Genomic DNA, 25,696 nt, shown 5'->3' on the forward strand with positions numbered 1-25,696 from the left:
CCCCGAGTGCCCATCTGGGGTACTGTCCAGCACAGGCTGCTCTGCACTACTCTAACCATTCCCAGCCTCTAGCCTTGACCACAGAACATTAGCCATGGCCATCCAGAAGGTGGTTGGCTCCTGAGTCCTTCCCTGAGGCTGCCTGAATGGAGCCCCACTGCCTCCTTAGGCCCTAAGTCATGAGATTAGTCCCAACTCCAGCAGTCTTAGCCTTACCTGGGCTCTCACTGCATATATCCTGATAAGCCTGCCTTTGAGGCCTGCGAAGATAGTTCAGTGGTTAAGAGCACTTACGCTCTTGCAAAGGACCCGAGTCCTGTTCCCAGTGCACAGAGGGTGACTGACAACTGCCTGTAGGTTGTCATTCCTTTTCCAGGGCATTTGCTGCCCTCCTCTGACCTCTCTGGAGACCTGCACTCATCTGTACACACACACACACACACACACACACACACACACACACACACACTTAAAAAATAAATCTTTAAACTTGCCGCTGTCTCCTACCAACTTGTGTCTTGTGTGTGGTGTGGGGTGGATGGGCATGAAGGACCAGGCTTCGTGCAGCAAGTGGGTCCTAGCTCAAGGGTACACGATGGCTCTTCTCAGAGTAGCTCCTTGGTATCTGAGGTTAGGAATGTGGGGAAAAACGACTACCTGGTAGTCATAGAACCCTGAGCCATACCTGTCCTTCCCAACCCCACAGCTGCTTTTGAGTGCTGGAATCCACTTAGCATGACCCTCCTATCGGAAGCCACATCCCCAGCCTCCTCTTGGGGGACCAGCCCTTGATGGCAGTTGCTCATTCTGCCTCCAGCTTTCCTTGTAGCTCTACCCTCCCCAGGATCTACATAACCAGGGCTCTGGCTCCAGCCAGGACTCTGAAGCCCCAAGAATGCCAGCCTCCTGCAGTCTTCTGGGTGCCTCCTGCCAATCAACCCAGCCCTCCTGGATTCTAACACATTTCCTGCAGCCCTGCTGCCCTGCAGCCCTTCCAAGCAGCTGCCCCACACTGCGAAACTGATGTCCCTCCTTACTGCTTGGCATGCCAGACCCAACATCCCACCCTTACCAAGCGCAGGGACCTCATGAGTGGATGCTAGGTAGAGTGTGATGATTAATACCACCAACTTGACAAGATCTAGAGTCACCTTGGAAACGATCTGTCAATCAACGTATGTGGTGCCCCCTCCTCAAGCCAGAAGTCCAGCTGCTGATCCCCAGTCCTCATCAGGGATACTGTCCCCCACAGCCTGCTTCTCTACTACTCTAGTTTTTCCTGCCTTCTAGCCTTGACCACAGAGGACTATCCATTGGCCTCCATAGGCTCATGTATTTGAATGCTCAGTTCCCTAAGTGGTGGAACTGTTTGGGAAGGATTAGGAGGTGTGGCCATATTGGAAGAGGTGTGGCCATGTTGGAGAGGTGTGGCCATATTGGAGGAGGTGTGGCCATGTTGGAGGAGGTGTGGCCATGTGGGGGAGGTGTGGCCATGTTGGAGGAGGTGTGTCACTGTTGGTGGGCTTTGAGGTTTCAAAAGTCCAAGTCAGGCCCAATCTTGGTGGAGTGAGATGCAAGCTCTCAGCTCTTGTTCTAGTGCCATGCCTGCCTGCCTGCCGCTTTGCTCCCAGTCATGATGCTCACGGACTCACCCACTGAAACTGTAAGCAAGCCCCCAATAAAATGCTTTCTTTTATAAGTTGCCTTGGTCATGGTGCCTCTTCACAGCATAGAACAGTGACTAAAATAGCATGTCTGTGAGGGAGTTTTTAGATTGGGTTGACTGAGCTGGGACTACCCACCCTAAATGTGAGTGGCACCGTGGTCCTGGGCTGGATTAAAAGAAGAAAGCAAGCTGAGCACCAGCAGTTCTCTCTCTCTCTCTCTCTCTCTCTCTCTCTCTCTCCTTCTCTCTCCCCCCCCCTCCCTCTCTCTCCAGCAGTCCTCTCTCTCTTCTCTCTCCCTCTCTCTCCAGCAGTCCTCTCTCTCTCTCTCTCTCTCTCTCTCTCTCTCTCTCTCTCTCTCTCTCTCTCTTTCTCTCTCTGCTTCCTGGCTGTAGACACAGCTGACCAGCTACCTCACTCTCCTGCCACTGTGCCATCCCCACTACGACGGACTGTGTCCCCAGGAACCGTGAGCCACGCAAACCTTTTATTCTCTGAAGTTGCTTCCTGTGAGGTGTTTTGTTACAGCAACAAGAAGAATGAATAACACACTGTGTGACACTAATGGTGCCACCAGGCCCAGGTCCTCACACACAGGGTGCCACCAACGGTGCCACCAGACCCAGGTCCTCACACACAGGGTGCCACCAACGGTGCCACCAGACCCAGGTCCTCACACACAGGGTGACATCAATGGTGCCACCAGACCCAGGTCCTCACACACAGGGTGCCACCAGACTCAGGTCCTCACACACAGGGCTCCTGTGTTCAGGGAGCCACCTCCCTCCCTTCACTCAGAAGACTACCTGAGATAACCACCAGGGGCATCCCAGCACCAGAGACCAAATGTCACAATGTTGTCCACTTTCCTGAGGGGCAAATCTATGTGGCCATAGATAAGAGGTTCCAGAGGGCCATGATGGTCACATCCTGCTGTGGGTGTTGAGTAGCCAACAGTTAAGGCTCAACTTCCCTCAACATATATCTGTCCCTGTTTGGTGCCCAGTGGCCATGGGGTTGGCACAGAAGCCAGATAGGAGAGGACTCACTGTGACCTCTGTCTGCCACCCTCACCTCTGCATGCTGACACCCAAAACACAGGGCCTCACCTGCTTAGTGACCCTTGGTGTGCCAGCCAGGAAGTGTGTCCCCTGTCTCCTAGGAGCCTCCTTCCTTGTTGGAAGACAGCTTCCAAAGTTGTTAATCACAGGGTGACCCTGGAACTCTGCCAGCCCAGTCCAGCCCAGGCATCATCCTGGGAGAAATGAGAACATCCGTCCATCTAGAGCAGTGTGCACTGAGGTTTTGGCAGCAGGCAACAGGGAATTATTCAAGTGTCCATCAGCAGGAGAGTGGATAAATGTGTGGGGCTGTCCATACAGGAAACATCACACAGCCGTGGAGGAGCCAGCCAGGTGGAGTCACCTTGGAAGCACCATGCTTGATGAGACGGCATGAGGCCACGTGTGGAGTATGCATAACAGGGACTTCGGAGACGGGCAGCAGGTGCACAGACCAGTCAGACAAATACCCGGCACAGAGAGTCGAGGGGGCCAAGTCCTCTTGACTCATGGTTTCAAAGGGCCCAGCTCTCACCCTGTTCATTCTGAGTCTATGATAAGACAGAACGCCACACAACCCCAAGCACAGGGCCAAGGCTGCTTCCCTCATGGCCAGCAGGAAGCAGAAATGAGGAGGGGCAGGAAGAACCCTGGAAAGGCCCACATCCAGTGGCCTACTTCCTCTAACAAGGACAATGATCTAATGTTTTGTTCAGCTCCCCAACAGCACTACCACCTGGAGACCAGGCATTCAACACATGAACTTGTGGGGGACATTCTGTATGCAAACCACGACAGTGGATGTCAGAGGTGGGCCAGGGGTTGACAGAAAGGCCACTCAGGGACAAGGAGCTTGGGGTGAGCTAAGGCATATACCGATGACAGCCAAGTGCTGTGGGGATGTTCTGACACCCTTGGCCATGCCCTTCAAGCCATGGCTCCATGGCACCCTAAGCACTTCTCAGGAAAACCACCCATAGGAGCCGCAGGCCATCATTAGGTCCCTGTGGCTGATAGCCCTGTCCCTTCACCTTAACTAGGGCACTGTCTGAGAGCATAGAGCCCATGGCCACAGACACTTAAGGCTGAAGGCTAACTCTGAAGTTGAGCCTGATGGAAACAGGACAGCAAAGCCAGGTTCGAGCACAGAGGATGGCTGTGGGTACCTGGGATCTTTGGCTGACTGCGCCTATTCTTGAAGAAGAGCAATCAAGATAGATGTGGCCTCCAGCCCAGCAACGGACAAACAAGCCACCTCCCACTCAGTCCCCTGTAATGGGGTCACTTCAGAAATATGACCAAGTGACTGGGACCCTTGCCACAAACCTGGCCGTCAGCAAGAGACTTGGCCAAAGTTGGAGCAGATGACAACACACAGCCCAGGGACATACAGGAGCCAGGACAGCACCTTAAGACACTCGCAGGTGCCTGAAGCACTGGACAGGGCTAAGCACCAGGCTGAGGGTTTTCCAATGCCTTGGCACCTCCAAGGAAGCTAGACTCAGAAGATGAACAGGAACAGTTACAACAATGTGCCATAATAAAAATAATTGTAAAAACCTTCCTTGTTTATTTCTGCCATTTTTCCATTTTGTAGTTTTCGAACTTCTGGAAAGTGAAGCAGGTAGACACAGGAGGTTGTGGACTAAGAGCAGGATGCTATCCTAAAGAATGAGGATGGGGAGGGAGAAAGGGAAAAGGAAGGTATGAGGGAGGGAGGAAGACACCCAGAGTCCTGGAAACTAAAGCAGCAGCCTGCAGGTGAGGGTGCTTGCCAACAGGCGCATGGTGGATGGAGTATGTGATGCAGCTGATGTGGGGTGGGGGTGGGGGCGTTGCTGCTAAGATGCGGATCAGGAGAGCTGGAAACCAGAGTGGGGAAGGCAGGAGCCAGAATCATGGACAGGAGCACTCAGACTGTAAGATGAGAAGCTTCGTGACGCTGAAGGGATGCGTGAGACCAGAGCTGAGGAAAGCATCATGGTGCTGGGAGGGGGGCAGGGGGCAGGGAGGGGGGCTGGCCACAGACGTGGTACGAGGTTCTAGAAAGAGATGAGCTCACCAGAAGGGTAAACCAGTCAGGGCTACAGGGTGAGGCCAGCCTGGGCTACAGGAGCTACTGTCTAAAAAAAGAAAAGGAAGTTTCAGGTACACCCCTGCTGCTCCCGACACCCTGAGGGAACGCCCAGTCATGCCCTCTCTGCAAAGCTATAGGATGCCCAGATCTGCCACGGCGGCCTCAGAGATTGATCTACATGGGAGAGGGCAGATGTGTGAGTCAGGACCTCTGTCTAACCTAGCAGTGTCCACATGATTTTCATTTCATAGCGAGTTAAAAATGGCTGGTGTGACAGTCCTCACCTGAAACCCCAGGCCTGGGGAGGCTGGGACAAGGCCAGCCTTCACAATGAGATGCTACATAAGCACAGCCCCTGGGGGTGGGGGTGGGTAAAGTTGACTACTTAGAAGCTTACACTGCCGGGAACAGCAAGTACCACAGGTGGAAGAACACAGAAATTCGTTTACAACCAACTGCCTCCGAGAAGCGGCAGAATGAAGCACCGGCCCGAGGGGCCACGCACACACTGTGGAAATAAATGTTGAAGGAGGAAGGGATTCTAGTGGAGGCAGTGACAGGGGACCCCACATCAGAGGCCAGCCTGGGCTATAGAGGCCCTGACCCCCAACCCCAAAGTAGTAAATAAGTAACAGTGAGATATGGAGCTGGCCTTTTCAATGGACCAAGGGAGTTTTAAAGGGAAATCTAATGAAACAAACACATCAATGGGAGCAGGAGTGAGCGCGTGGGTTTGGGAGTTTTTAGTTTTAGGTAGACTAGGACAGCGTGGGACTGACACAATGAAGATTTTAGTCTGACTCTTCAGACGTGGGCTCGGGTGTTTTAAAGGGGTCTGCCACGGGAAGACCTTTCCCACAACACATATAACCTCCTGGAGCTGGGGTGAAGCCATGGGGCTTCAGAACTGTTCTATTAAGACTGCTGGATCCCTGGTGCTAAAATCAGCAGGGAGAAGTGGGCAGACGGACAGATGGACAGAGGGAAGAACTGAGGGAGAGAGCATGATGTAAAGTAAGAAACTCTGGGTAAAATGTCAGCAAATTCCATGTGCAAGCCGTTATGGACACTCCTTAAAGACTTCAGGTTACCCCGTGCCCCAGAAGTTCAGCTGTGGACACGTGGAAGAGACACGGATGCCCCCACCCCCATCCCCCACCCCCCACACACCTCAGGCACCGCAGCACAATTCACTGCAGCCAAGTGGTGGAGGAGCAGATGAATGGGGAAACAGGTTTAGTCTTTTACAAAGAGGAAGTGCCGCCATTTGTGACAACAGGCTGAGACCGGAGGATACTCCACAAAGTGAAATAATGCAGGCACAAACAGCCCCATCTCACTGCCGTGCAATGTCTAAAATGTCAGCTCACGAGGGGTGGACCCAGTGCCCAAGGGTCAAACAGCCTAGTGCTCTGATCTGGAAACTGATGGACACACTCTGTGTGGGGTCTAGCAGTCTGGGTAACCGAGGAGAGAGTTTGTAAACTCAAGGGGACTTTGCTGGAGTCACAGGGACATTCCATTCACATCCCAAGATGAAACCACGCTTCTGTGAAACTGAAGATTGAACGGCCATGAGAAGTTAAACACTGGCAACTCAGTATAAGGATGAAGTAATAGACTCTAGTGACAGAAGGCGTCTGGAAATAAAACCAGGTCGATCTTGCAGAGAAGTGTGCGCAGGGTAAAAGTGAGGAAATGGGAGGATCGAGACCCGCTGAAGGATCACACCAGAAGGAACGGTGTCTAGAGACACCAAGGGGAGAGCCAAGAAAGGAGAAACGGGTTGTAGGATAATCCTGAGATGAGATGTCACAGTGCAAGTCTCAACTGACCACAAAGCAACACACAGCCTGGAAACAGATACCATCATTCTAGAATAAGAAGGAAGAAAGAGAGCAACAGACAGAAGTTGAAAGACGGGGAAAACTGTCTGGAAACTCCAGTTGCCTCTGCTCAGGGACATGGGTACCAAGATAATAGGCATCGTCACCTGGGCTTCGAGGGACACTGGTTCAAACCCAGAATTTTGGTTGGATTGTTTTTTATTGTTGTTTGTTTGTTTGTTTGTTTTTTGAGACTGGGTTTCTCTGTGTAGCCTTGGCTGTCCTGGAACTCACTCTGTAGACTAGGCTAGCCTTGAGCTCACAGAGATCTGCCTGCCTCTGCCTCCCTAGTGCTGGGATTAAAGGCGTGTGCCACCACCACACAGCTCCAAATCCAGAATTCTATACCCAGCCAGACTATCCTGGCATGGGTGGGTAGGCAGGCAGGTCAGGAGCTTCTGAAGTGTGGCCACTGCACGATGTGGAGTCTCTGACCAAAAAGAAAACAAAAAAGACTCAGAGTCTCACCAGATATGCTGAGTGTCTTGGAGGACCAGGCACAGCTGAGGAAAGATGCCACCCTACCCAGCAAAATCTCCCTCACAATGTACACACAGGCTCCTGTCAACAAGCCTGTGTCTGAGTCAACTGTGCTGTATAAGACATGTATCTTGCTAACATTTGGAGAGGGAAAGGGGGTGGGAGAGCTGTTATTAAGCCCCCAGTGAGTTGTATTATGTAACGCGTGTTTTTTATTTTGCCTATGTCTTAAAATGTTTAAAGCAATAGTAATAACAATAATAATAATAATAGGTCCCAGTCACTCAAGCACAGGGTAACAACCCCAGAATCCAGCACCATGGAGCCCTGCTCACCTCCAAAACCTCTCAAGGGAAGCGGCCTCAAATGTTTTCCAGGCCTTCAGCAGAGTCGAAACAAAAACAAACACAGGTGAGGCATGCACACTGCAGATGACCAGCGCTAATGAGGGGCCCCAGCCAGCCAGTAAGCAGGAAGGAAGGCCTGAAGTTTCTCACCAGGACAACACCAGCCCAGGGCTATATAAAAGCTGGCAGCAGCCCCTCATACTCACACTCACACACTCACACTCTCACAGCTCCTACCAGACCTGCCCGCCATGGCCACCTCCACCATGTCCATCTGCTCCAGTGACCTGAGCTACGACAGCCGGGTCTGCCTGCCTGGTTCCTGTGATTCTTGTACTGACTCCTCCTGGCAGGTGGACGACTGCCCAGAGAGCTGCTGTGAGCCTACCTGCTGTGCCCCCAGCTGCTGCCAGTCCAGCTGCTGTGTGCCCAGCTGCTGTGCCCCAGCTTCCTGCCTGACCTTTGTCTGCACCCCAGTGAGCTGTGTGTCCAGCCCCTGCTGCCAATCTGCCTGCAGCAGCTGCTGCACACCCTCATGCTGCACCTCCTCACCTTGTTGTGTGACCCTTTGCTGCAAGCCTGTCTGCTGCACACCCATCTGCTCTGAATCCTCATGCTGCCAGCAGTCTAGCTGCCAGCCCTCATGCTGTCAGTCTACCTGCTGTGTGCCTGTCTGCTGCAAGCCTGTCTGCTGCACACCCATCTGCTCTGGATCCTCCTCATGCTGCCAGCAGTCTAGCTGCCAGCCCTCATGCTGTCAATCCTCCTGCTGTGTGCCTGTCTGCTGCAAGCCCGTCTGCTGCACACCCATCTGTTCTGGATCCTCCTCATGCTGCCAGCAGTCTAGCTGCCAGCCTTCATGCTGTCAATCTTCCTGCTGTGTGCCTGTCTGCTGCAAGCCTGTCTGCTGCACACCCATCTGTTCTGGATCCTCATGCTGCCAGCAGTCTAGCTGCCAGCCCTCATGCTGCCAATCTTCCTGCTGTGTGCCTGTCTGCTGCAAGCCTGTCTGCTGCAAGCCCTGCTCCAGCGTGTCCCTGCTCTGCCGCCCTGTGTGCAGACCTGCCTGCTGTGTGCCCACCTCCTCCTGCTGTGCCTCCTCCTGCCAGCCCAGCTGCTGCAAGCCCTGCTCCAGTGTGTCCCTGCTCTGCCGCCCTGCCTGCTCCCGCCAGACCTGCTGTGGCTTCTCCTCTGGCCAGAAGTCCAGCTGCTAACAGGCTGAATCTCTCAGTCTTCGCAGGCTACGTCTGCTTTTAAGCGATTCTCCACTCTCAGGAGCCCCTGGAAGCCGCCCCAGGGCCACCAGAGTCGTCTCACTTTGGATTGGAGGCTGCACAGCTGCTGCCTGATGGGGTTTGAAGGTGCCACCTGGCCCCTCCCCCTACAGTTCCCTCTGTGACACAGAGGGCAGCCCCAGAAGCCCATTCTCTTGACCATGCACTCACACCAAATGTGACAAGTCCACTGCTGTGTTCAATAAAGTGTTCATATCAGGAGCTGTGGGCTGGATGTGTGCATTTTCTGGAATGTCTGGGTATTCATATTCAGTCTATCATGGCCCTGGGTGCCTTGCCTAGCACAGAAAACACAGAAAGCCAAGTCAGGATACTGGGACAAAATCTAAGGCAGGTGCGTCTGTCTGATAGTCTCTCAACATGGTTATAGCCTGAGAACACATGCTGGGGGGCCGGCTGGTTCCAGGTCAGGAGGCCATGGTAAGAGGTTTCCACCCTGCCTGCCTCAGATCATGAGAGTGTAAGCTTCAGCCCCTACTGTGGCAACACTGGTCACATCAGAGCTTAAGGCCTGGCTGAGGAGGCAGGCAAAAAGACACCATGTGAACAGCCCCCCAGGATGGTGAGAAGGACAAGGCTGGGCTCCCAGTGGACCACTAACATTGGAGAGTCAGGTAAGCATCATTGAGATCAGCTAGGAAAGCTGGTAACAGGAGAAGACACTCTCCACAGGAAGAGTTGAGAAGTACCTCCAAGAGAAGGATCTCTGAACACAGTGGTGTTGGGATAATCTTTTTGTACACTGTATGAAAATGTATGTCTGTCCTTCCTCATCTGCCTAAGGCACCTTCTGAGTGGTTCACTAAAGAGCTGAATGGTCAATGGCTAGGCAGGAGAGGATAGGTGGGACTTCCGGGCAGAGATGGGAACTCAGGGAAAGAATCTGAGGTGGGAAGATTCCCAGCCAGATGCAGAGGAAGTCAAACATATGGTACTGAGGAGTGATAACAAGCCATGTAGTAGAACATAGACTAATATAAACGGGTTAATTTAAGAGCTAGTTGGGAACAAGCCTAAGCTAAGACCAAGCTTTCATAATTAATAAAAATCTCCACGTCATTACTCAGGAGTTGGCAGTCCAAAGAAAGTCCGACCATAGTGGGTCCAAATTTGAAGTCACATTGTTCCTGCTTGCTGAGTTTATTCATGCCCTGCATCCGATCACTTGGGTATTCAAATACTCCGAGGAGAATGGCCATCCCCTGGGTATAGGGAAGAAGGCCTCACGGCTGCACTGCTCAGTTTTCTGGTGCACAACAAAATGCCGGAGGGAATCAGAGTAGAGAGAGGAAAGGTTGGCTTGGGCTGACAGTTTCATCTGTGATCTGTCATTGCTCTGGGGCCTGTGGCAAGGCACGTGAGAATGGGAAGCAGGTGAGAGAGGAAGGAGCCAGTGTCCACAGGCCTCTTCAAGGCATACCCCCAATGACCCAACTTTCTCCTACAGCCCCATTTCTAAAGATTATACCAGCTCCCAGTGGCACCACAGGCTGGGGACCACTCCTATGCCTTCAGCACACAACCCTTGGACACATTCCAGCTCAAATGGCCATAAGGTCTCTCTCTCTCCCTCTCTCTCTCTCTCTCCATTTCTCCTCCTTCTCCTCTCCCTGTCCCTGAGATAGGGTTTTTCCCAGTGATTCCCGGATTGTGACCCTTACCCCACTCCCATTGAGTGCCCCCTCCCCACACTGGCAGTGTCATTGGGGAGATTGTAAGACCTCTAGTAGATGGGATCTAGCTGGGGGGTGGGCTGCCTCTGAAGGTGACACTTGATCCCTCCAGTTTGAGTCCTGTGAAAGACTAGCTCATGTCAAAGACTTTTCTGTAAGAGCCCAGGGACCCTATGTCCACACAGAGCTGCCCAGTGAAGTGTTCTTCAAGGTGGTTCTGGGAGGCCACACAGCCATGGTCCCAGGGGCCAGGCAGCCACCCCAGCTGGCAGCAACCTTGGTTTTGAGGTATTCAGAATTCAAAAGTCACAGTGGCCACACCTTTCATCCTAGCACTCAGGGGGCAGAGGCAAGTGGTGATTTTGAGGCCAGCCAGAGCTACACAGTGAGACCCTGTCTCCATGTCATGGAGGCTTCCACCGAGATTTCAAAGGAAAGTCTTGGAGGCCAAGGAACGTGCTGTGATCAGGGTCACTCTAGGCAGCCCCTGAGAAAGTGTGAAGCTGTGAGAGTTGAAGTGGCCATCTCCTCTTATAACAGGACTGACCCTAACAGGGCCAGTTGTTTTTTTATTTTTTTCCCAGGGACCAGTTTGCTAAGACCTCTGCCCCATATTACCCCACCATCCTATGTTGACTCATGTCTGGCTTCCGTCAGACCCTCAGGAAGTATGTCCAGTTTAATAGCCAATGAGGGTCCTACCCGACCATAAGCAGGAACTGTTCTTGCTATTTTCAATCAGACAGACCCTTGACACTGCAACCACACTTGCTGACCAGGTGTCATGAGTCAATTCTAAAATGATTCCTGTACCAGTAAAGGTCTATACCCAATCACTTCAAAGTACACTTAACCGCAGCTGGAATCCCCTAATCCTGCTTAAAAGGAGGCTGTGAGTTTCTCTCACGATCACCATTTGCTACTTGGTCAGAAGGTTTGACCCCAGCATGCTGGAATTTTTTTTATTAAACGCTCTTGTCGATTGCATACGTGACTGGTGGTCTTATAAGGGACTTCTCGTGAACCCTAACAATAGTAAAACCACAGGGGCAAGGAGGACCCTGGGTAGCTGGAGATGCCAAAAATGTGAAACTCCTGCTGAGGACAAGCCACAGGGCATGTAGGCTACAAACAGCATGGCTACAGAGGTGGGGATGCCCTAGCCCTTGCAGCTCACATCATGACTCAGCCTAGATGCCTGGCAGGGCTGCAGGAGACAGTGTCGCCCTGCTGGGTTTCAGTCCTGCTTTGGTCTGACTTTGCCAGCCCCTCATTCCTCCCTTGGAAGAGGAATACTTTCTCCATGCCGCTGCATATCAGAAGCATGTAACTCATTCCCTATTTTTACAGGAGCTATCTCAGACTAACCTAATGGAGGCTTTTGAACAAAGACGGAACTGTGAAGGCTGTGGGGATTTGAATGCACTTGAGTCATGAGACGCCTAGGGCAGAATGCTCCAACAAGAGTATGAAATATCACCCCCAGCCTCACACACTGACGGCTCAGCCCTCAGCTGGTGGTGCTAATAGGAGAGGGTATAAAAACTGCAGAAGGTAGGGGCTGGCTGGAGGGAAAGGGTCACTGGGGTGAAGTATGGCTTTAAAGCTTGTGTCGTCCCTGGTCCCTCCTCCAGCCTCTCTCTCTGATTCCTGCCTGTCTAGAGGTAAATGGCCTTGTCCTCTGCACATTCGTACCACCATGATGCTCTCCTCGCCACTAGTCCAGAATCAGCTGAGCCAAGGAAGGAACCAAAACCTTTCCAACCGTGAACTCAAATAAGCCTTTCCTCCATGAGGCTGATTCTGTCTGCACTCATGGTAGAAGGAGAAGCCAATTGAGAAGAGGGAGTCACTTTACATTGGGAGCTCACAAGGCTTGCAGTCCAAAGCTGGGCAGTGAGGGAGGCGTATGAGCCTGCTGCCATTGTCACTGGACTAGGGACAGTCACCACTTACAAAGTCAACCTCTGCAGCCTGGTAGCCAGAGACAACTCTCCCTGGGGTGTCTGGTAGGTGTCTGTAGGGTGAGGGAGTGACATGAAGTGTCACCGCTGGGTTCTGCTGAACAACAGGCTCCCTCAAGGTAATGACAACACATGCCAGGGCCTTTCCGTGGGATGTTGGGTGAGCAGGGTCCCAGGGAGGGTGTCCCCCCACCAGTCACATGCTTATAATACACAGAGCTCGTCACAGAAGTTCCTGAGTGACCGGCTGCCACAGACGAGCTGCACTGGTGCTGCCCTGTCCATAAACTCCCATTTCCCAACCTTCTGGGTTTCCAGTGTGCCAACAGCCTGCTCCCTGACACCAGCAGCAAGGGTTTGTCTTGACTACATTTACTGACTGGGAAGACTAGCCCACAGTTGGAGGTGCCATTCCCAGGGCTGTGTAAGTGGAGAAAGTAACTGGGCGGTGGCAGCATCCATCCTCTGCTTTCTCGGACCCACTGCTTCCTGCTCCTGCTCCCTCTGCTTCCCCACCATAACCCACTGAACCTTGAACTGTGAACCAAAATAAACCCATTCTCCCTTAAATCGCTCCTGTTGAGGGTTTTATCACAACTGAAGAGAAACCAAAACAGGCAGCTGACTTCATGGTAAGGGATGATGGCAAGTGTTTTAAACTTTTTTGGAACTACTTGGTCCTGCCATTGTGGTCTGAACAAACAAACCTTTTGTTCAGGTTTGTTTGACACATATGCACACAGGCATGCTGCTGTTGATAAAACTTTATTTACAAAGACAGGAAGTAGGCCAAATTTAGCTCATAGATCCTAGTTTCCCAGCCTCTGTGTTAAAGTTTTGCATTTTATGATGGAAAGTCAGAATAAATAATAGAAAGCCTTCATTGATAGTATGAGGTGAAAAAGAACAGGATCCTAAACTCAATCCAGCCATTGTCACTATGGGCTCAATAATGGCTCAAGAAACAGCAGCACAAAATGTATGTAAGCCAAACCAGAATATCCTGTTTATGGAAGGAAGGAGAAGTTGACCTCAAAACCAAAGCTGTTTATGGGGAGCATAACTCAGGAAGACGCACCCCAGAATAACAAGTCATTGAGGAACAAGTGATGGGAACATCACACAGAAGACCAGCTGCATTCTGGGTAGTTTGGACATAGGGTTGGGTATAAAAGCCACCCCAGGAAGAAGCTCCAGACATCTTCACCTTCCTCCAGACCAGCCAGTCTCCACCATGTGTCACACCAGCTGCTCCTCAGGCTGCCAGCCAGCCTGCTGTGTGTCCAGCCCCTGCCAGCCAGCCTGTGTGCCCTTGAGCTGCAGGCCTGCCATATGTGTTCCTGTGAGATGCCAGGTGACCTGCTGTGTGCCTGTGAGCTGCAGGCCCACTGTGTGCATGGCTCCCTCCTGCCAGTCCTCTGTGTGTGTGCCCGTGAGCTGCCGGCCTGTCTGTGTGAGTTCCTCCTGCCAGTCATCCGGGTGCTGCCAGCCCTCCTGCCCCACCCTGGTCTGCAGACCTGTCACCTGTAGCACCCCCTCCTGCTGCTGACCAGTGTCCCAAACCAGCTGCTGCCAGATGGGACACATCTGTTCTCTCTCAACACCTGTTATCTGCGAGGTAGATGGGAAGTGTGTCCAGCCTACCCTGGAACTATGGAGAGAGGGTACAGAAGAATAATCCAGTTTCTCCCTGACTCAGCCCAACCCCCAGAGGTGTCCTGACTCCTGGTGTCTAGCCCTGTGAGCCAAATAAAGTGCTTTCCCATACAGCTTGTGCTCTCTTTCATCCCCACAGAGTTTTTAGGTTCTCATTATGTAGCCTTGGCTGCCCTGGAACTCACACTGCTCACCAGGCTGACCTTGAACTCCCAAAGATCTGCCTGCCTTTGCCTCCCAAGTGACTATATACTTTTTATAAAAGATCGCCGGGCGGTGGTGGTGCACGCCTTTAATCCCAGCACTCGGGAGGCAGAGCCAGGCGGATCTCTGTGAGTTCGAGGTCAGCCTGGACTACCAAGTGAGTTCCAGGAAAGGCGCAAAGCTACACAGAGAAACCCTGTCTCGAAAAACCAAAAAAAAAAAAAAAAAAAGATTTACTTTTATGTGTATGAGTGTTTTGCCTACATACGTGTCTGTGTACAGGAATGCATTGCCTATGGAGGCCAGAAGAGGGTTCTGATATAGGGTGAAAAGGGCCAAAGATAAAAAACACCATGCCCCTGGCTAGACCCAAGACCTGAGCCAAGGAAAAACACGCTGACTCTGACTTGGACCAGGACCAGAACCAGGGCTTGAAATCCCACCAATCCTTGAGTTTGCCCCAGAGTCAGGCTGCAGAATCCCACCAATCCCTGAGCTTGTGGGATTTTGTGGCCCAGAATCAGGTCACGAAAACTCACCAATCCCAAGCCACCCTGGAAAGCTCCACTCACCACCCACCCACCTAAAAAAAATCTATATAAGCTCTGTACCCTGTTCAGTTTGCTGCTGTTTCTCTCCTGAGGCAGCCACCCTCCTGGACTCTTCCTTCCCAGTAAATCTCTTGAGTGAGGTTTGTTGTGCAGTGTGACATTTTTGCCCAGCTCTAACAACTGTCACGGGAGCAGAGCTGAGCAGAGTAGAGCTGTAACACTCTCACTGGGGAAACTCCCCTGGCGGAGCAGAGTTGTTACACTTGCATTGGAGAAACCATCCCCTGGATCAGGTCTGTGAGCTGTTATGCTTACAGTGACTTTGTGGTATTCCTTGGCTTCTGACTGCCACGATCCCTTTCCATCTGGGAAACAACAGAGGTTGTAAGCTACCATATGAGTGCTGGGAATTGAGCCTGGATCCTCAGAAAGAGCAACTAGTGGTCTTAACTGTTGAGCCAACTCTCTAGTACCTCCACACACTTTTGAAGTTCTTTCCTTGGAAATCCGTAACTAACTGTATTGGGGACAGCAGCCACTCCTCAGAGAGCCCTTTTCTCTGCTGAGCTGAGGAGACACATCCTTGGTATGAGGAGAAGTGTCCTTGGTATGAGGAGTGAGCTGAAGCAGTTTGTCCTGGGGCCCACTTCCTGAGACTTGCATTGGGAAAAAAGAAGAAAATCTAGTCATCTTGTGGGTTGGGGTAGGAAGAAGGCCTGAACCCCAAACCCATGAACCACCTTGAAGTATTGTCATAGCAGACAGGGCAGAGCAGGGAATTCCTACCTCACATCAGCACCAAACACCTGGAGACTCTGCTGGCCAGCATGAGCAGAAAATGTGAGAAGGTGCAGAAGTATGAAACTCAGAGGCAGAGGCACCTGCCTCACCCTAATCCCAGTGAGCAAGTCAACCTTCCAAGAAGACAGGGATCAGGAGCAGAGTTAGTGACCAGGCATCTGGTACAGGACATCTGAAAACTAGTGTGGGGCAACACCATTGAGCTCCCCAGCACCCAAGCCCAAGCCACTAGGGGCCTGTCATAGAAATCTGAATCTTTGGTACAAGGAAGGTAAACACTGAAACACCCACACAAAGGCCAGGGTCAGACTCCCACCCACACAGGAAGACTGACAAAAGCTTCTAAGAGAGATGAGATTCTCTGTGTGGTTTTTGCTGTTCAATCCAATCACAGAGTGTGAGGCATGCAAAAAAAAGTAAGGAAAACTCAATCCCAATTCATCATCAAAAAGCAGAGCAAACCAACCAAAAAACATCAGACTCAAAAATGACACAGGTGAGAAGCTGGGACACACTCACTCTAAAATATCCCTCTTAAGTGTGTCAAAAGTGTGTTCACTTGTGTGTGAACAGATGAGGATTTAAAACTAACACAGAGTCAAATGGATATATCGTCAAAGCCAAAACATAGCATGAAAGATGAGTTCCTTCATATGCTCAAGGATATACTTGATGTAGCTAAAGGTGGGGGTCACTGGATGGGAAGATAGGTCAAGTAGAAGTAGTCAAAATGTAAATATGAAGAGAAAGATGGGGGGCTGGAAAGATGGCTCAGCAGTTAAGAGCACCGGCTGTTCTTCCAAGAGATCTGGGTTCAATTCCCAGCACCCACATGACAGCTCACAACTGCCTTGTAACTCCAGTTCTAGGGGATCTGACACCTTCACACAGACACATATGCAGGTGAAACACCAATGCACATTAAATTTAAAAAAAAGATAGAGAAAGATGGTCAGGGCAGGAGGAAACAGAAACAAAATGCAAGACACTCTGGGATGCTGGGTCATCATCTGTGGATGAAAGTATGTAATTAGCATGCCCAGAAGGAGTGAGACCATTCTAAGAGCTACTTGTTCATGTCTCACTCTGGCTATCTGCCCCATGAAAACAAGATGCCCAAGGGAATTGGGATTCCCTGGGAGGCTCTTGGTAGGAAATAAAAGGCTGAAGCCTGGGGCCAGCCAGACAGGAACTTGTCTCCCAGGAAGAGAGCCCATGCAGACAACAGGTCACACCATCTTCTGAGACAGGCTGAAGCTGAGATAATGATGGTGTACTACAATGGGCAGGACTCCTTAATTATATATACCTCTTGTCTTGTATCTAAACCTTACCCTCATGTCAGGACCTGAAAGATGGGCTTGGGAGAGTCACTGGATCTCTCTCTCGGTCTTTCTTTCCAAGTGTGAATCACAATGTGGCCACATTGAATCAATCTACTTTTTTCCTGATTTTTACTATTACTTGTTTGTTTCATTGGCTCATCAAGGATAGGCAGCCACATCTGAATTACTCTGGCTACCAGAGCCAGGCTCTGACCTTTAATAACCCTGATAATAAGTAGTGTCACAGAAAGGAAGAGAAGAGGAGAGGAGACGGGGGGGGGGGGGGATAGGAGAGAGGGGCGGGAGGAGAGGAAAGGAGATGGTGAGGAGTGGAGAGAGAGGGGACGGTGGAGAGGACCAAGGAGGGAAGGAAGATCTAGACAGAAGAACCAGACAAAGAAGTGACATCTAAGAAAAGGCTCCCCAGAAATAAAAATACATAAAACACAGAGATCCCCTCTTGTATGACTTTTCTTGGGAGATGTCAATGTCTTGGAGAATTTGATGTGAATGTCTACTCAAGTGCCTTAGGCAAAACCCTGATGACAAACCAGAGAAAGGATTTTCCCTGTCCCTCTTGGTGAACCAGTGAGTTTACTGGGGTTCCCTGCAGGAGTGTGGGCAGCCAATGGGCAGCTACACAACTGTAGAGCCCACTCTTGGCAACCGTTAACTGCTTATACAGCCTCAGAGAGGGAAGGAGTCTCCTGTGCCATCCTGTGAGTCCTCCAATGTTCCATGGGGAATGTCAACAGACTCAGGCTTGTAAGGGTCTCAGGCAAGCAGCCACAGCTGCTCTGGTTCCAAGATGGCAATTGTGTGTCATCCTTAGAGGGCAGTGTGCCACAATACCCCAAATAGAATGTATCTTCCTCAACACCCCAAATAGGATGCATCTTCAATACCCCCTAAAATGGGATGTATCTTCCTCAAACCAAAAATAAAGCATGGCTACATACACTTTGTTTAATATGTGACGGTCAAAAACCAAAAGCAACAGGAAGTCATGAACTCACAGATTAAACCACAAGCTATGAACGCAGAAGCAAAGGCAGGGATTACATCAGACATCCGATGAGAATTGCATGCCCTAACTGCCGAGGAAAAGCCATCCCACCCTGGGAAGCTGCAGGTGGCCTTCTAAGGTGAAAGGATAGAGACTGATACGTCACTGTCAGCAGACACACACCATCAGAAAAGGCTTCAGGTCACTGTCAGCAGACACACACCATCAGAAAAGGCTTCAGGTCACTGTCAGCAGACACACACCATCAGAAAAGGCTTCAGGGTCACTGTCAGCAGACACACACCATCAGAAAAGGCTTCAGGTCACTGTCAGCAGACACACACCATCAGAAAAGGCTTCAGGGTCACTGTCAGCAGACACACACCATCAGAAAAGGCTTCAGGGTCACTGTCAGCAGACACACACCATCAGAAAAGGCTTCAGGGTCACTGTCAGCAGACACACACCATCAGAAAAGGCTTCAGGTCACTGTCAGCAGACACACACCATCAGAAAAGGCTTCAGGGTCACTGTCAGCAGACACACACCATCAGAAAAGGCTTCAGGGTCACTGTCAGCAGACACACACCATCAGAAAAGGCTTCAGGGTCACTGTCAGCAGACACACACCATCAGAAAAGGCTTCAGGGTCACTGTCAGCAGACACACACCATCAGAAAAGGCTTCAGGGTCACTGTCAGCAGACACACACCATCAGAAAAGGCTTCAGGGTCACTGTCAGCAGACACACACCATCAGAAAAGGCTTCAGGGTCACTGTCAGCAGACACACACCATCAGAAAAGGCTTCAGGGTCACTGTCAGCAGACACACACCATCAGAAAAGGCTTCAGGTCAAGGATGATACAAGGAGAGACCCTGGAGTCCACACGAGGGAGCTGTAGAAAGTACACAGTGGAAGTTAAGAACACTCTGGAGAGGAGGGTGCTCAAAGCCGTCAGGGGCACACTTGCCCACAGCAGACATGGACAGAGCATCAGGAGCAGCTGGGGTGGTTGGAATTTCTAGAGGGATGCGCAGTCACCAGAACATGGACTGTGCTCCCAGAAGCTCCCACTTTCTTAAGCAGAGAGGAAAGGCCTCTGCCAGTGACAGCTGTGCCAAAGGAAACTTAACAGACATCTGCTGAGATATCGAGAGAATAACACTCAGGAAGATTTTAGAGGCCCAAAGGAGTGGAGGCTTTCTTCTGCTTCCTAAAAACTGTCTTTGGGGGAATACTTCAGTCACAGTGCAGTATGGAAGAAGCCTGTGGGCCCATGCTGGGGAGGAAGGGCCAATGAGGTCTCCACCCTGCACTCTGAACAAGGCAGAGGGTCTCAGAGGCCCTGACCCTCTCATGTCTGAATCCAGGTTCACCTGCCTGGTGGGGAGGTGTAGAGATGATGATAATGATGATGATGATGAAGATGATGATGATGTGTGTATAGGACATGAGGGTTCAGAGGTGTCTGTGAATGCACACATGTGTATCTGGAGTTTCTAGGAGTACTTGAGTGCACGTGTGTACTAGAGAGATTCTGTCTGAGTGGGCATAAATATATATGACTCTATGCATGTGTTTGTGCGCATGGGGGTATGAGTATTTAGTTCACTTGTGCATGTGCGTGTGCATATGTGTGTTGAACAAATAGTATATGTAAACATATGCACATTCAGGACAGTGAATCTCTGACATCTGGTTTCATTTCTGACTTAGTTTCATAAAGTCCCACACACTCGTCATGGACCGTGTTGGCTGCTGACTCATAAACCATTTTATCAGCTTGCTTCTCTTCACCAGCCTGCAGCATAAAGGAAACATCTATAATCTAGGGCAGCCAGCGGTGAGACCTCTGGGAGAGACAGGGCAGGACAGAGCCACAGGCACAGCAGACCCTGGGAACCAAAGGCATGTCCATCCCTGAGAGTCTCCACATGAACTTCTCACAGCAGTCTACATGAGACCATGGATGAGGACGCACATCAGAATTGGGAGACTGTCACCAATGCACACAGAGGAAATAACCCTGTTTAGATACCGTTGACAGAGACTTGAACTTCAAAGTACATGTCTGAGGCATGTGGAGCAGATGCAGCTCTACTCACTGATAGGTGAGCGATGCCCTCATGACTGCAGCAGCCACTACCATGAGAAATCAGCAGAGCATCACTACTACGATGCTTTCTAATTCCTAATTTCAAAGTGATATGTGTTTTTACACTTCATCATCAGTCAGTGAAGGATGGGCAAGTGTGAACCACTGAAGGGAAGGTGGTACAGGGTCAATCACATTGTATAAACAAGATCCAAACACTGGAGAAGGACCCTGGAGGAAAAAGTCACCAGGACCTAGGATACAGACCCGAGAAAAAACAGCCAGGGATAATCTAAGCACCTACTGCCCATGCAGCCCCTGTGCAGTTGGACTGGAAAGGGAGAGCAAAGGACAGAAACACGAGAGACAGTGAGTCTGTGACATGGCAGGGACCTGACTACTTCATCAGGCCATGTCCTCCACCAATATCCATCTCCCGAGCTATAGTGAGGCTGAATCAGAGAAAGCACTGGCCTGTGATCACCAAGAGAGTCAAGGACCAGGACAGACGCACATGGCTGATTAGAAATGCTGCTTTATTTGGCACACAGGTTAGAGAAGCACCCTGCATCTAGGATATCCTTCAAAAAAGGATAGGACAGGGGGATCTGGTTCATTCTTCTTCATGCTCTCTCCAGTTCCTGAGTGCAGTGGGCGTATTTCTCACCTGCCTCCTGTTGAATCCACAGTCAAGAGTGGGACTGGACAGGACAAAGTATGCATCTTCACAGAGGTAGCTGGTTTGGAGACTTTGATCAGCAGCAGGAGGGGGTGCTACAGGTGACAGGTCTGCAGACCAGGGTGGGGCAGGAGGGCTGGTAGCACCCGGATGACTGGCAGGAGGAGCTCACACAGACAGGCCGGCAGCTCACAGGCACACACACAGAGGACTGGCAGGAGGGAGCCATGCACACAGTGGGCCTGCAGCTCACAGGCACACAGCAGGCCACCTGGTACCTCACAGGAATGCATATAGCAGGCCTGCAGCAGGATGCCTGGCAGGGGCTGGACACACAGCAGGCTGGCTGGCAGGGGCTGGACACACAGCAGGCTGGCTGGCAGCCTGAAGAGCAGCTGGTGTGACACATGGTGGAGGGTGGCTGGTTTGGAGGAGGGTGAAGGTGTCTGCAGCTCCTTCTCAGGGTGGCTTTTATACCCAGCTCAATGACTAAACCACCTAGAACGCAGCAGCTTCATATTTGCTTCCTGTCCTTTCCCCAGTGTTAGCCTTGCTTTTGTTTCTGTATGTTTCTGTTTTTGTTTGCCCTCAGCTAATTACATCTCTTCCAAGTTCCTGGAGAAGGTATTAGCGCAAACAGTAAACAGCAAATCCTGCAGCTTGGTATTAGGCATCTGGGACTCATGATGGATAAATCTGGGTGTCAACAACTTTGGGTAGTCCCATCCCCCACCTCTGCTTTCTGCACTGCGTGGAGCCTCTCTCTTGGGCAGGTTCCACTCCATGCCTAGACCTTTTGTTGGTGGATATTCCAGAGTCCTTACAACATCAACATCCTGGGGTCTCTATTGAAACTTAGGTTTCACCTCTGCAACTCACACAGTGATTTTTCAGTAGACCTAAGGTATCTAACCCTGCCACAGGGTCTGAGCTTAGAGGTGTTCTGAAACCTTGTGACAAGCCTTCATAAACCCCACAACTCTTGGAGTTTGCACGCCTAGAAAACTATGTAACAATGTTGCCATGTTCTTCCGCACAAGATACAGTGTAGCCCCCCTTTGCCACAGCTGTCAAGTGCCTTAGCCTTAGCCTTAGCCGGAGAACCTGGGGATAAATTCCCTAGGTAGTTGTTTTGGAGCAGAGAAGCCCTTCAGCAGATTTCCAGTTCAGGTTTTCTCCTTCCAAATGAACTTGAATTTTCACACGTTGGAGCCTTTGAGGAGTGGAGTCTAGCCCAAGGTGTCCTTAACTGTTTTTCCAGCACAGAATGGGAGGTTTCTCTTTAATGGTGCTAATCACGGCAGCAACCACACTTTCTCCACACTCACCTTGTCTACAACTTTAAACTGGCCCAGGCTCCTTTCCTCACCCACCTGCACATCCTCACATTATCTGCTCTTCTCACTGTATACTGTCTGAGAACAATCACCACGCTACAGGCCAAACCCTGAGCTGACATCACCGTGCCACGGCCCATTCCTGGGATGACATCACTGTGCCACGGCCCAAACCCTGGGCTGACATCACTGTGCCACGGCCCAAACCCTGGGCTGACATCACTGTGCCACGGCCCAAACCCTGGGCTGACATCACCACACCACAGCCTAAACGCCAAGCTGACATCACCATGCCACAGCCCAAATGCTGAGCTGTCTGGAGAACTCTATAAAATGCATTAGCCCATGGCCTTTGAATTCCACTTCACTTAGAGTTTTTTTGGACAGAGACAGAAAGCAGTTAGGTTTAATTTTTTTATTTTATTTATTTTTATTTTTTGCCAGACTCTACCACAAATGGCTTTTAGCACAGTTCCTGATGAGTCCATATTCTGCTCTGCAGCCTCACCAGCTCTGCCTCTTATTGGAATTCATTACTTACACACTCTAGAATGGCCCGTTCAACTCTGCATACAGCATTGGAGGGCTGCTCTAGCTCACAGCTCCAAACTCTTCTCCATTCCTCCAGCTAGCCAGCTCTAAAGGACTGTGAACCACATGGCAGGGCTTAACCCGTTGGTGCTGGAGGATGATGGGAATGCCTGGAGTTCATTCCCAGGAAGGCCTTTACTCGCGGTCCAGTGGCCCAACAACCCAGAATGCAGCTGGTCTTCTTTGCATATTCATCTACTGTCTTGGTGTTTTCTGGTTGCTATGGCAAAATGCCTGGGAGAAACAGCTTAAGAAGGACCAGTTTATTTTGGTTCACAGTTTGAGGGGACACCATCTAGATTGTAGGGAACACAGGGTGGCAGGAGTGAGGTGGCTGGGCATATCACATGGTGTAATCCCTCATTTTTCTTTTAATTAAGTCCATGACCCCAATACATGAGCCGCCACCCGCCACCCACATTCAGGATGGGTGTGGTGGTTTGAGAGAGAAATGTTCCCCACAGGCTCGGGCATTTAGCACTGGGTCTCCAGCTGGTGGCACTGTTTGAAGAGATTACGGGAGGCCCGGCTTTGCTGGAGGAAGTGTGTCACTGGGGCAGGCTTTGTGGGTGGAAAGCCTTGTACCACTTCCAGTTGGTTCTCTCTGTTCTATGCTTGTGTTTGAAGATGTGAGCTCTCGGCTGCTGCCCCTGTCACCACGCCTGCCTCCTGGCATGCTTTCCTGGCATGATGGCCACTTCGACCTCTGGGACTGTGAACCGAAAGAAACTCGCCCTCCATTAGGCTCTCTTGGCCTTGGTGTTTCTGTCACAACAGAAGGAAAGTAACGAACACAGTGACTCTTTTTTCTCTCCTCTCTGGAAATACCTCCACAGACATGCCCAGAGATGTGTCTCTTAGAAGGGTCTAAATTTAGGAAAGGTGACAACAAAGATTAACCATCACCATGTGCATAAAGTGTCCAACTTTGGGCTTCTTAGGTGTGTCTGAGGGTGACATGTTTATACATGACTCTATTGCCATGCGTAGCCACATGCCACTCAGAAATGCCCTCTAAAAATCTGCCCCTTCTTCCGTCTCAGCTCCCGGGACACCCCACCATCATGTACCACACAAGCTGGTCTAGACTCTTGCCGGCCTGCACTGCTTCTCTGTGCTATGTCCCTACTGCCTTCTACCCAAACCGGGGCAATGAGACTTTCTCCTGCCCCTGAAGTCCATGTGTGCCTCTGATGAGGCAGCATTTGTGTGGCTGCCATCTGTAAGCAGGCGCCCTGCATGTCTAGAGCATGCATGCCGGTGTCCTCCATGCCAGTGAGCTCCAGGCCCATCATACTCATGAGCTGCCCCGCCCCAGATGCTGCCACCCTCCTGTCTCACCCTGATCTCCAGGACCCTCCCCTGTGGCGTCACTGCTTTCTAACAACATCTCCTATCGAATATGTTGAATACTGGACCTGTTTCCTCCAAAGCCCAGAGGAGAACTGTCCCTCCTGGCCAAGACTCCATCAAGACCCTGTTGAGTTAGGAAGAATCTCATCTCTCCCCTAAACCTCCTGTATGGTTGGGCAGAGGCACCCCCCTAAATCTTCTCTCCTGCTCTTTATCTTCCCTTCCTCTTGGTTTTCCGGAGAATTGGTCCTGCCCCCTAAAATGTCCAGCCCTCATCTCCTTTCCTGTTTTCTCACATTCTGAACTTGATTCCTAGGGAGCCTGGGACAGGCTCGGGCCCATTCTGGGGAGGTAAGCCTTGGAGATTCGTATTCACTGTCAACCTACTGGGTTTTGAATCACCCCGGAGACTGAGGCACATCTCAAGGCATGTCTGTAAGGGTGTTTCACAGAGGATGAACTGAGAAGGCAGACCTTACTTGAACGAGGTAACAGCCATTCCATTGGCTAGGGGCCCCGGAGAACGAACAAGGAGAAAGCTAGCCAAGTGCCAGCATTCTTATGTCTGTGTAGTAGCCCATCATCCTGTGAACTGCTCCGCTCCACTGTGACGGACTGAATGAACACTCTTACACCGTGAGCCAGGATTAAGTCCTGCCTCAGTTGATGTCATTCTTCCAGGTAACTCACCACAGCAATGCAGAGCTAACAAATGCAGGGGCTCTGTTAGAAGGTGGGAAGCTGCTGTGACTAATCCTGTCTGTGGGTCTCTTAGGCTTTGTCACAGGTCTGTGGACAGAATTTGTCAGAGTTCAGAGAGGTGGAGCACAGAAGCTCTGGAAAGCTGCAAACAGCTTTAAGGGGAGTCCTAGTGGATGCTCAGAAGACAAGAATGCCAGAGGATTTCAGACAGGAAGGAAGCCTGAGCACATGAGATTTCAGATGGGAACAGGGACTCTTCGGGGAACTAGACTAAAGGTCATACGTGCATATTCCAGCAGAGAATAATGTGCATTTTTTTCTGTGTCCAGAATCTTAATGATATTGAGGATAATGGGGGCTGGTCTCATGTCCAGCCTAGTTTCATCCAAACCTCAGATTGTTTGTTTGTTTGTTTGTTTGTTTGTTTGTTTTGAGACAGAGTTTCTCTATGTAGCCTTGGCTGACCAGGCTGGCCTTGAACTCAGAGATCCGTCTGCCTCTGCTTCCCGAGTGCTAGGGTTAAAGGTATGCATCACCATGCCCAGCTCCAAAGCTTAGATTTACACTGTACAGTGGTCACAGACCACTTTGACTGTTGACCTACAAAACTACATTAGCCACTCACCTCTCCTCACCAGCCTGCAACATAAAGAAAAAGCTAGAGCCCAGGACAGCCAGGAGTAAGAACTCTGGGAGAGACAGAGCAGACAGGAGCCACAGGCACAGTAGACACTGGGTTCCGTGTCCATCCCTGAGAACCCCTATGTGAACTGCTCACAACAGCCTGCAGGAAACCAGAAATAAGGATGCACACCAGAGATGGGAGACAGCCACCAATGTGCACAGAGGAACTAACCCCCCAGATCATAGATATCATTGACAAACACTTAAAAACACATGTCTGGGGCACATGGAGCCCAAATTCAACTCTACTCATTGACAGATG

General features: G+C 50.9%; 3 protein-coding genes across 6 annotated transcripts; 2 read left to right on the forward strand and 1 right to left on the reverse strand.

Moving 5' to 3' along the window:
- Positions 1-7,766: 7,766 nt before the first annotated feature.
- LOC128114042 (keratin-associated protein 10-4-like) lies at positions 7,767-8,729 on the forward strand. Of its 4 annotated transcripts, XM_052743902.1 has the most exons (3): positions 7,767-8,046; positions 8,125-8,167; positions 8,255-8,729. In XM_052743902.1, exons 1-3 carry the CDS (start codon positions 7,767-7,769, stop codon positions 8,727-8,729), a joined length of 798 nt encoding a protein of 265 aa, XP_052599862.1. The 4 variants fall into 4 exon arrangements, with proteins under 4 accessions (XP_052599862.1, XP_052599860.1, XP_052599861.1 ...); XM_052743900.1 differs by having other exon boundaries at positions 7,767-8,197; XM_052743901.1 differs by lacking the exon at positions 8,125-8,167 and having other exon boundaries at positions 7,767-8,075; positions 8,199-8,729.
- A 4,952-nt stretch (positions 8,730-13,681) lies between these two features.
- LOC128114043 (keratin-associated protein 12-1-like) lies at positions 13,682-13,996 on the forward strand. Its single transcript, XM_052743903.1, has one exon. It carries the CDS (start codon positions 13,682-13,684, stop codon positions 13,994-13,996), a length of 315 nt encoding a protein of 104 aa, XP_052599863.1.
- Positions 13,997-20,843: 6,847 nt separating this feature from the next.
- Positions 20,844-21,176, reverse strand: LOC128114044 (keratin-associated protein 12-1-like). Its single transcript, XM_052743904.1, has one exon. It carries the CDS (start codon positions 21,174-21,176, stop codon positions 20,844-20,846), a length of 333 nt encoding a protein of 110 aa, XP_052599864.1.
- Positions 21,177-25,696: the final 4,520 nt, after the last annotated feature.

The sequence above is a fragment of the Peromyscus californicus genome, unplaced genomic scaffold, assembly GCF_007827085.1.
Source record: "Peromyscus californicus insignis strain IS unplaced genomic scaffold, ASM782708v3 Scaffold_19__1_contigs__length_69161282, whole genome shotgun sequence".
In the NCBI taxonomy this organism is placed as follows: domain Eukaryota; kingdom Metazoa; phylum Chordata; class Mammalia; order Rodentia; family Cricetidae; genus Peromyscus; species Peromyscus californicus.

Bases quoted from the DNA above. Each gene is read 5' to 3' on its own strand.
- LOC128114043 (XM_052743903.1), top strand. From the start codon at position 13,682: ATGTGTCACACCAGCTGCTCCTCAGGCTGCCAGCCAGCCTGCTGTGTG.
- LOC128114042 (XM_052743899.1), top strand. From the start codon at position 7,767: ATGGCCACCTCCACCATGTCCATCTGCTCCAGTGACCTGAGCTACGAC. The intron at 7,918-7,962 runs GCTGCTGCCAGT...GCTGTGCCCCAG, and splicing joins GCCTACCTGCTGTGCCCCCA to CTTCCTGCCTGACCTTTGTC.
- LOC128114044 (XM_052743904.1), bottom strand. From the start codon at position 21,176: ATGTGTCACACCAGCTGCTCTTCAGGCTGCCAGCCAGCCTGCTGTGTG.